General features: G+C 41.5%; 1 protein-coding gene across 1 annotated transcript; it reads left to right on the top strand.

Annotated features, from left to right (window-relative positions):
- The first annotated feature begins 248 nt into the window (after positions 1 to 248).
- On the top strand, positions 249 to 1,115 carry LOC145989155 (uncharacterized). The gene has a single exon (XM_083124449.1). The coding sequence runs from the start codon at positions 249 to 251 to the stop codon at positions 1,113 to 1,115; it is 867 nt and encodes a 288-aa protein (XP_082980575.1).
- Positions 1,116 to 11,391: the final 10,276 nt, after the last annotated feature.

Below are 11,391 nucleotides of genomic sequence, written 5' to 3'. Positions count from 1 at the left end.
TCCCACTCTCATACAGGGTGTGTCAAGCACACCCCTTGCGGTAAAGGAGATCGCGCTTTTAACGTTTTCCGTAAATGGCTTTACATTCCGCCACCCCTTTCGCGTTATTTCGACGTTTGAACAGGGTGCAATTATGTGGAACGACTTTTTTAAGTAATCAGCGGGCTACTTTGGATTTCCTCACAAATCATCTCACAATATATCGTTTTGGATCTCCAGTCAAATTAACTCTTAGGGCCACTACCCACATGGCGTTCGACTTGTCTATCAAGCTCGCGCACATGATGAAGGCTAATATCACTCCCGAATTCGTCGCGGCGAGGAAGATAATAGTGAAACCTTGCTCTCATCTTTGTTTTCCCGTGGGCTTGGTAAATCGTATTGCCGAGTCCGACACGTTATTGGAACCTGACGTGCCGTTTCAACAGAAATCTGGTTTATTAATACCTCGGGCTTTATTAAATGCACACACCAACCTTCTGTGGATTAGCAATCCATTGACGAACAAGATTACCATTCCCAAAGGCCGGCATCTTGGTTCGGCTGACGCATGGAAAATCCTGGCCGGCCCGACCGGGGACATTGCGCGTGACACCGCCGGAATATTTCCCACCCCGGCTCAGGTGAATGTCACAACAGAAACTGAAGATGCAAGTAACGCATATCCGGTTGACATGCAGTTCGAAATTAATCAGGACCTTACGGCCATACAAAAACAACAATTATTGCAGCTCTTCAATAACTATTCCCACAGTTTTTCTTGGTCCGAAACTGACATGGGTCGAGCTACAAATTACGTACACCGCATTCGCCTGAAAGACGATGTTGTTTTCCAGTCAAGGCCGTACCCAGTGCCCATTCATTTGAGAAAAGAAATGAATGCGCAAATCGACTCCCTGTTACGGCAAGGGGTCATCCGGGAATATACGTCCCCTTACAACTCACCTGTGTTTCTCGTGCGCAAAAATAACGGGAAATACCGCATGGTGCAGGATCTTCGTGCACTGAACTCGAACACCATCTTTGATGCAATTAGTATGAACGATCTCAATGAGACTCTATATCAAATGGGCGGCAAACGTTTCTATTGTAATCTTGATTTGCACCAGTCGTAATTTCAGTTACCCCTGTCGGAAGACGGCAAGCCGTATACTGTATTCACAGTGTCAAGAAAAGGCCATTTTGAACTTAATTTTGGGCGCCAGCAATGGCGCCAGCACGAATCCCGCCGGATTAACAAGGTCGATTCTCCTGGCTTGTGCAGAGATGGATTCTTCCACATTCGCCTCCTACATGGATGATCTGTACTTATTGACCACCCTCGAACAACTGTTCAAGTTTCTAGAGGCGGCCGGTTTGAATGTTCCCCTTCTAAATGTTCCTTCGGTTATAGCCAGATTATCGGCCTCGGGAACCGGTTGGCCGTTTCGGTTATTCTATCTCGGATGAAATTATTGACTCTATTACGCACTACATCCAGCGAAAAACCGTGCGTCAGGTGTCGGACATTGCCGCACCTTTTCAGGCTTTGGTAGGAAATAATAAGCGTTTTCAATGGGCAAAGGAACAACAATACGCCTTTGAAGCATTAACAAGGCTCTTATTACGGCTCCCGTTCTCTTGCCGTATAAGCCTGACAAAGAAGTTCGGGTTTATACTGATGCATCGACTACCGCGATTTCCGGGATATTGATGCAACAAAACTCTAAAGGGGCGTGGCTCCCTTGTGCGTATTGCTCACGAAAATTGAAAGATCTCGAGACTAGGCTCGGGATCATTGATCTTGAACTGCTGGCCATTCTTTATACGTTGAAGAGCTTCAGATTTTATATTCTAGGACGCTATTCCTTTTTCTTTACCTATAACAAAAGTACTCGTATAACGTATCTGCACAAGAAGCCGGCCGGTTATCCGTCCGGCGAGTTATTAACTTATCCGCCGCAAAAACCATTCCAATCCATCGCGATTGACTTCAGGATCGCTCAGACATAAATATATACTAGCGGCGACTGACTTTTCAACCCGGTATATGGTCGCACGTTCGACTCCCGACGTGTCGGTTCAAACTGCGGCCGACGTTCTATATGAAGAGAAAATAAATTCCTCTTGGGGTCCCGGAGACCGGAGGAAGCGCATTTACTGCTAAGCATTTCCAGGAGTTGAATGAAAAGTTAAGAGTAAACCTCAAGTTCGCGCCCACGGCGTGTCATATTTCCTTGGGTGTTCAGGAGAAAGTACATTTTTCCTTGCAACTGATTCTTAAGAACTATGTAAATTCCTCGCACACTAATTGGGAAATGTATCTTGGCCCCGCTCTCTTTTCTTATAATACGGCCCGCCAGCAGAATATGCGTTTTTCGGCATTCTATCTTTTGCATGGTTTCGAACCCCGTACTCCCTGGTCCGCGATGCTCCATAGGAGCGTGTGTGCAAGCGTAGAGAATGAAATGAGATTTAATATCCTGGATAAGGCACGTGCAGCGGCCGCAGAACATCTCCAAGCTCGCCACCACGCCGTTAAGCCAGCTTATGACCGACGACATTCTCAAATCTTGTTTAATACGTTCGATGAAGTCCTTATTTTCGATGCCACCCAGCACATCGCAACTTGTAGAGAATTTGCTGGACGTTTCACCGGGCCTGGTACTGTAATCGAACGCGTTCACCCTAATTCGTATCGGGTCCAATTCACAAACAAGCGCGTGTCACGGTATCCAGTGACATGTGAAACGCAGTTCGATATAAATAATTTTTGTTTATTGATTCATCTTATGTTCAAATATAAAAGTGTGAGGTTTGATTTATTTTGTGGATAAATTTGTATCCGAGCCAGACGTCGGGAGTTGGAAGATGAGTTTTTCCTGAGTGACAGGCCAACTGTCATTGCGGCCTAGAACATAACATATTTGCACCAACACGGGAGAAAGGGAAGACCTATTTTCGTCGGGACTGCCGAAGAGTCGCTGCGGGGAGGCGAACCTATTTTTCACGGATGACCAGGATAATCAGCTGGAGCCCGAGCCTGCAAGAATCGAGGACACGCCTGGTGACCGCGTTTCAAGACAATGGACAGAGGTCATTTCCACCTCTTCGGAAACCCAAGCCAAGCCACTTTAGCGTGTTTTTCAACGGATAAATTTGAAAGTGGTATAAATCGAGAGTGCTACGAGGCCAAACGACAGTTTTACCCGGATTTCGTAGAGAGAGCATCCCCGCGCTACACTCTCGCGTGACTATTGTTTTGTCTCCGTGGACTTTGTTTTTCTCAAGTACCTCGAGCGAATTGTCGATAGAGAGTTACCAGTGTGCGCTTTATTTTGTGAAGCAGTACTCGGTGGTTTGTTTTTACCAAGCGTGGACTATCATAAGGATGGCCGGCTAACACATAGAGGAAGGAGGCCGAAGCCTCCCCGACAGGGTATGGGGCACTGGGGACGAGGTCCTCCAACCACCTCTCACCTCGCACTCAAAAGCACCCTCTCTCCCAGCGCAGTTACCGTAGCCTGGCGTTGTTGTGTCCATATTTTTTGCTGAGAGCGGTTGTGCCCCATTCTGGATTAGGAGATAAGGATTTTGAGAGGAGCAAGGAGAGTGAATACTAGGCCTTGCCACCTAAGAATTTTAAACCAAGGCTTATTTGCTTTTCACTTAGAACTTTAATTTCGATTAAAATATTAAAAGAGAAAAAATACAGAAAGAAAAAAGAGAATACGAGTTAATAAATAGAAACAAAATATTAGAATCAGATATTTACGTACAATATAAAACATATAACTCTGGGTCAGCATAATTTACATATAATTATTAGGCAAATACTTTACTATGAGTTCTTAGACTCTTCAAAAATTAAATGATGTAATCTTTGAAAAAGTGACTAAGATCTAGTGGGAGTTTCCATAATCGTCCGTAGGCTAGAAACTCTCATTCAGAATTAAGAGAGGGACTATCCCAAAGTTAGGGGTGTTCCCATGGCTTCCTCTTCTGTCAGCTGGCTGAATCAAGCATCAGGCATCTTGTTCTTATGGTGAAACCTTCTAACATCTAACATCTTGGTCCTGGAATAGGATGCAGCTTCTCTCGACTGGTGGACCACAGGTGGGAGAGTATCTTCCAGGATCTCTTATGACACACTTTTAGAGTTGTCTTCAGTTACTACATGTCTTTTCATCAAAGTCCTCCAATGGTACTAGCACTAATCACAACATCACAACAGAGCACACACCAAAGTCTTCATCATACTTTACTCCGGACGTCTTCTTCCTCTTAAAGAGGTAATGTATAACTTTCGTCTATTTATCGAAGTTGGACCATCCTCATAGAATCTTTCCACTCTCTAATCTTCTATCTTGGAGCAGCTCTTTTTCTTTTTTTCTTGAGCGAGTTTCGTAGGTCCTGATGTTCACCAATTCCATCGGGACACTGAGCTGCGGTTTTTCTTTGGACTGTACTGCGACTCTTCAGTATTTGAGATCTCACCTGCGAGTTTATTTAAGATGGAAAATTTCTACCTGTCTCCCAAAACAATGGTTGCTGTAAATCTACCAGGTTCCTTCTCAGGTCCAAAATATATTTGGAATTATAATTTTGATATGCAAGAATTTTATGCTCAGGAGTATCCAAGGTTTTACACTGCTTACAATTGTCTTCATGAGCTTAAATATTTTTAAGTACGATCCGTAAGGACCGTGTCCTATTATGTAATGAACCAATCCTTTGGTCGGGTTTAAGTGTGTCCAAGAATTTCGTATGCTCACGCTCGGAATATAGAGTTTTGAGTGAGCTGATGACTCTTGTTCCCATTCCTTCTCCCACTTACTCTCAAAATAGAGTCTAGCCTCTTTTACACAACTTACATTAATATTTTGTCTTCTTAAATCCTCGAAGCACTTTTTCTTCAGCCAGTGTTTTGTTGCTGCGAGCTGCACTTCCATATCCAGTGGGAGGACTACCGCTATAGCAATCAGGGAGCGAGTTGGAGATGTTTTAAACGCTCCTAATATTCTCAATAGCACGTTGTGTTGTGCTGATCTTAGTTTAGATATTATTCTGTCTTCAAATGATAGGTGAGCCCGCACGCTAGCAGCATACCTCACAGTCGAAACAAAAATAGCATTGTAATACAGCAGGGCAGTATTAAAGGGAAGTTTAAAGGCTTTATTACCGAGACTTAACACTCTATGTAGTGTGGTTTTTGCTTTGCTAGTAATATATTCAACGTGAGATCTGAATTTCAGTTGTGAATCAATATACACTCCTAGCTACTTAAAAGTTTTTTCTCGTGTATTGATTGGCCAATAAATCTTACACATGGAGATCTGAGGAGTTTGCCTTTCAGCTGTGCAATCACTGTTTTATTTGCTGCTATAGCAAGTTTTGAAACTTGGCACCAGGTATTGAGTAGGTCCAGTATATTTCTCGACTTTGCTTCAAGATCTCTTCTATTATTTGCCCCCGTGATTATCATTATGTCGTCTGCATATGCCACTGCGTCTATGGTGTTCGGATTCTCGGCGAGTTCTGACAATAATGGATCTATTGTCATGTTCCAAAGTTGTAGACCGACAACAGATCCTTGTGGACAGCCCTTATTGATTATTCTTTGGATGAGTCGGCCTTTGCTTCTATAATTGACTTTCCTATTATTCAGATAGTCATGCAAGACATTGTATAGGCCTCCCCGACACCCGCAACGATGCACCACCAACATCCGGTGAAGCCACCCCGCACAACGACCAACGACCAACGCCCGACGACAGACACTCACGGTGCCTCGATGCCCAACATTGCCCGACACCCTGAAGGACGTTTCTGTCCGACGTCCAACAGAAGCCCGTTACCAGAGAGAGATGATTCCAGGACGACGCTTGATTGATGCACGATACTAGAGAGATTCCGAACCGGCGCGTGACCACGTACAACCGACGGATGTGAGAAGAGGATCATCCGACGTTCTAAGGAAGTTAAAGTGCCCAATATCGCCGCAATCATCCTTCGCCGCGATCGACCTCGGAGAACAATTTCGCCACAAAGGAACCGTGTGCAAGTCCCGTATCCAGGGGAGATGAACGATCACACGAGGTAGCAGAGTCCAGTAGAGTATTCTTCAGATGGTCTATGTCCATCTAAACATGCATTGTTTGTATCAACGCCGTAACACTAACGCCGAAGTCTCACTTATTTGCAAAGTGACTCAGTAACCCCGAACCTAACTGCCGTGTCTGATATTTTTTAGTATTGTTATAAAAAGTGTCAATTCGTGTTCAGATGTTCTAATTTAATTGTCTGCATTCAGAGTTAGGAGCTCCATTCCATGACTTTAATTTTTAGTGTAAATTGTCAAAGTGTGCTCCATTTTTGTGTAACCGACCGCCCCGTCGAGTCATTTACTTTGCCAATAGTTGACTGATGAGTCCTTTTTAATTGTGGAAAGCTTATTTTATATTTCAAGGTCGTGCGCGTGAAGTAGTATTATTGATTACTTAGTGGTTTAGATGTAATTTTTGCTCACGCCGCCGATTGATTTGTGTATTCCGGCAGCTGGAGCCGATTAAGTTTTGCATCACTATGTAATGGTATATTTGTTCTGATTGGACGAGAGAGGCTTATGTGTATTACCCCCGTCCGAGAAACGTGGTAGAAGTCGTGCTTACGACTTGATGCGTACGTTCATTCGAACGAAAGATTTAACCACGCCGACCCAATTGTTTTAGATAACTGCTTTCCGAGAGCTGGTGCATAATTAATTTAAAAGAGCACAGGAGCTGGCAGAAAAATGACCTAAATTCACATAAAGGTTCAAAACTAAAAAGGAAGGGTAGGTTGATCAGATTCATGATTTGTATGTACGTATATCCACATGTAAAAAAACCTCAGTTGTGCGAATGAAAGAGAGTGAATGAGTGAGCGATTGAGGAGGCGATGTAAACGGTTGTTGCTTGCAATATTTTTCGGTTGTTACAATATATATTCACATTTTACCGTTCGTCAGTGTTGTTATTTGATGTTTTTTCTGGTATCGGATATTATGCTATTAGTGTGTTATGATTGTTCGAATCTACATATCTAAGGTAAACAAACCAGTGTAATATTTCAAGGTATTTATCTCCGCCTCGCAATAGTACGACAATAAACGACCGTCTCAGTGCCGAACCTAAAAATCTTGACCGTAAGAGTCACGACAGCTCCCGTATTCATAATGACGTCTGGCCCCGTGCCGGGGTATGATTGACACGTCATTTCGGGGACCATGAGTGCACTCGTTACAGGTCAGGTGATTATTGACGAGATCGGGATAGAGCGTCTTAAACTGTATCATCCGCCCCATGAAGATTAGCGAACACCGGGGATAAGGGAAGGTTGCAACCCCCCCCCCCCTTTAGGCTACTTACCGGCGGTCACCTGTAACTTATGCTATATATCAGTGGTCAATGAGCAGCAACGATCAGACAGGCAATTTTTTTTTTTAATAATTTTAACTTCATACATAAATCGCTAAGAAAAATATATCTCCCTTATGCGAAAATGTTGTGAAAGATATTGTTTTTTGCCAATCACCGCAGCTGCACGTAGTGAAGACTGTACGTCACCCACACCATAAAAATGAAGGTCACGAAGAAGTAAGATGTTAAATAACACTATGAGTGTTTCCATGTAGCGCACAGTGTAGTAGTCTCAACGATAAGCTAACAATTCAGTTAAAATGAGCTTATTAAATGATATACAAGTCCCTCCAGTGTGGCCGCGGTGGCTGAGTACAGTTTCGCGCCAGCGCGGAACAGATAGGTCGTGCTGTACGAGCTCTGTGCTTTGAGGAAAAGTGAAAGTTCAGCGCGATATCGGTACGTACGTGTGGGAGAGGGTGTGCTATTGAACTGTGCTAGTGAAGAATTGGACAAAAGTAAAGTATAGAATGGATCGCGAAAATACGATACAAATCAGTTTTGAAACGGGAACTTTGAAACCTAGTCCTTTGGAAGTACATGATTGTATTCATTAAAATTCAAACTGAGTATGGATGAAATTGCAGCCATACAAATTCCCACGACTATTAAATGTGTATTTTTGAAATTAGTGCGTCCTGGAAAAATGAGAAAAATATTATAAGAAAAAACTGGTGAAGTGAATTTTTATTATAGTAGTAAAGCTGTGACCCAAGTGAAACTGAGTGATGAGAATCGAATTGTGAAGCCGGTTCGAGTGTTTAACCTTCCTTTGGAAGTGCCAAAACGACAAATTCGTGACAAACTAAGTGAATATGGGACAATCGATGAATTGAAAGCAGAAGCTTGGAGTGACAAATTTAGGTACAAGGTGTATAATGGGGTGCGTCATGTTTTGATGGCAATTAAGAAGCCAATTCCCTCCTTTGTGAAAATAGGCCAATATATACGGCACATGTAGTATATAATGGTCAAATCCCGACTTGTGAATGGTGTTTTAGTAGTGATCACATGCGGTTTAATTGTAACTTACGGAAACCAACAGTGTTCAAAGTTATGGGTCGTGCAGTTCGGTCCTATAGCGAAGCAACTGCACCGTCTACATCTACACACGAAGGTATAAATGTTTGTCACCATAATACGACACATAGTCAAGAATCAGCACAACTGACGGTGATAGAAGGGCTTCAACAGGGAATACATATACAAGAAGAGAAAAATATTCACAAGAATGATCAACAGACTTTGACCAAGGAAGGAACTCAAGAAAATATGCAAGAGCAACCAAAAGAACCTGTGTTAAATGTTCAACTTACGCGACAAAGTGAAGAAATGCCCCTGCATACTATGGAGCAGAAGAAGGGTAGACCACTAAGACGACAAGAAGACATAACTAAAGTGCAAGAGGAATCGAGTGATGAAGTGCTACAGAGCAAGAAGGAGAGTAAGTAGAATCAGACCAAGCAAAAGGACTTCCAACAAGAAGCAGAACAGGAAAAAGATTCGGAAACTGATAGTGAATTTGGAAGTGTCCAAAGGAGAAAGGGGTCGTTCGGTTTCCGGCTCACAAAAACGACCAAAGAGTATAAGGAAAGCGTCAGGCAGCAATCGAACGAAAAGACGATAATTGCGACATGTAAAAACAAATGTACAAGACATGGTTATTGATCCAAGTCCGATAGGCCATGAAAGTTTGTGAATACTGGGTACAAGTAATCACTTTAAGATTAGAAAATAGTATTATTTGGAATGAATATTTTTATATGGACTGTCAGTAAGTTAATGATATTGAATTGCGTGGTGGTAGTTATTTACGGATTAAGGTATACAAAGGGAAGGGGTATTTCCTCCCCCCCTACTAAAATAATATTGTTAGTGTGTTTGGTAATTTTTGGTGTATAACATTAGGGGTATATAAAAATAGTGTAAGAACTATTACTCTTAGATGGGGCAAAGGTGGGAGTATAAGTATTGGGAATACCCAATCCCAAAAATTTTGTTCATAGTATTTATGATGACATAAATATAAACAAAATGAAATCCCTTACAAAACAGGCGGCGTTAGAGGACTTTATTATACAAGCATCATTAGATATTGTATTTCTCCAAGAATGTGGACAAATGAATTTCAATTTTTCCCCAACGATAAGAGTTCATAATAATGCGAATTTCCAATCGACAGGAACAGCTTTGTTAACACGTAATACGGTTCCCCTCACAAATGTGGTATGTCATCCTAATAATAGAATCATATCAGCAAAGTTGCAAATGTATGGATATATAACATATATGCTCCATCCGGGTCACAGTGTAGAAAACAAAGGGATGAATTTTTTGCGCAGAAAGTTGCGGTTGAAATGCAGGGTAGGAGAGACCACATAATATGTGGGGGAGATTTCAATTGTGTATTGTATCCGCAGGATCAAAGACCTGGATTTAACACGTCGAATTCATTGCAAAAATTAGTAACTGGCTTTAACTTCACAGATGTCTGGAGTGACAAATGTTTTGGGCAGAGGGGTTTCACGTATATACGTGACAATTGTGCATCCCGATTGGATAGATTTTATGTAACACCCACATTACGTCAGTACGTAAAGTCAATCAGTATAACACCTACAGTGCTGTCATTATGATGATAAATGTGGACATTCCAATAGTCCCTAGAGAGTACGGTTCTTGGAAATTAAATGCTTCAATTCTTAATGAGAAAAATTTCCAACAAGCATTTAACGACCAATTGTCGAGATGGATAACACACCGTCTGAGGAGGATGGATATAATCCGCTGTTGGGAGGAGATTCTCAAACCGGGTATAAAAAGATTTTGTATCAGTTACTGTAAGGAACGGTCGAGAGATTGGACAAATAAATATAATTTTTACTACAGGGTGTTGCGTGAACAAATTCAGCAAACTGAAGTCAAACGTATTCAAGCTGTACTGTTAAAAATGACTGCAGAAAGGCGTCAAGGGGTCAAAATTCGTAGTAGACTTCCTCATTTTGACAACGATGAGATCGCCTCTATCAGTCATGTAATTCATGAAGGAAAAAATGCTAAAAGACAATGTATTAGTGAAATATTTGATAATGGGGAACAAAGATCAATTCAGCCCCTGAAATACGTAATTGCATTTATAATTATATAGAAGTGAGGAAGTGTTTTGAGCGGTTAAGGTAGGGCAATCATTTTCAGCTCCTGTTTGGGATGGGATACCCAATAAATTTTATCAAACCTTTTGGAAGTTGATGGGTGAAACAATAACGGACTGGGTAAATGCAGTGTTTAGCAAGTATCAAATGGGTAAATCTTCCAATACGGGTATTATAATTCTAATCCCAAAATGTCCAAAACCAAGCGAAGCTGGTCATTATAGACGCATCACCCTCCTTTGTACTGATTACAAAATATTGGCGCGATGTATGCTTGGCAGACTTATGCCTTATGTCGACAAATTAGTAGGAGAGGATTAATATGTTTTTTGGTTTAAATAAGAAAATCACAAATGTTTTACACGATGCGTGAAGTAATTACATGTTATAGACTACAGAACAAAAATTCTGAAAATGCTATATTAGCATTAGACTTTGAACGTGCTTTTGACTCGATAAATCATGAATATCTATTTAACGTTTTGCAGGGCTACGGTATACGTTGACATTTTTTGTCAGTATTTAAAAGTCTTTAAAGACATGCAAGAGCAAAAATTCAAATAAATGATTTTCTGACAAGGGAACCCTATATTTATAAGGGTGTAAGACAAGGAGATCCTTTGTCGATGTTAGCGTTTTGTATTGCACTGAGACCCTTCCTTTCTGAATTAGGCCGAAAAGTTCAAGAAATTAACATACACTCTACTACTGTATACTATTATACTGTATATTACTGTATTAATAAATGAACAGTCTGATATTGATGAAACATGTCAGGTATTACAGAAATTTGGAAAATG

This window comes from Lepisma saccharinum, chromosome 6, assembly GCF_977018435.1.
Source record: "Lepisma saccharinum chromosome 6, izLepSacc3.1, whole genome shotgun sequence".
Taxonomy (NCBI): domain Eukaryota; kingdom Metazoa; phylum Arthropoda; class Insecta; order Zygentoma; family Lepismatidae; genus Lepisma; species Lepisma saccharinum.
The sequence above is the reverse complement of the archived record's forward strand: the minus strand, read 5'-3'. Positions and strand labels throughout refer to the sequence as shown.

Coding starts and splice junctions, on each gene's coding strand:
- LOC145989155 (XM_083124449.1), top strand. CDS start 249: ATGGCGTTCGACTTGTCTATCAAGCTCGCGCACATGATGAAGGCTAAT.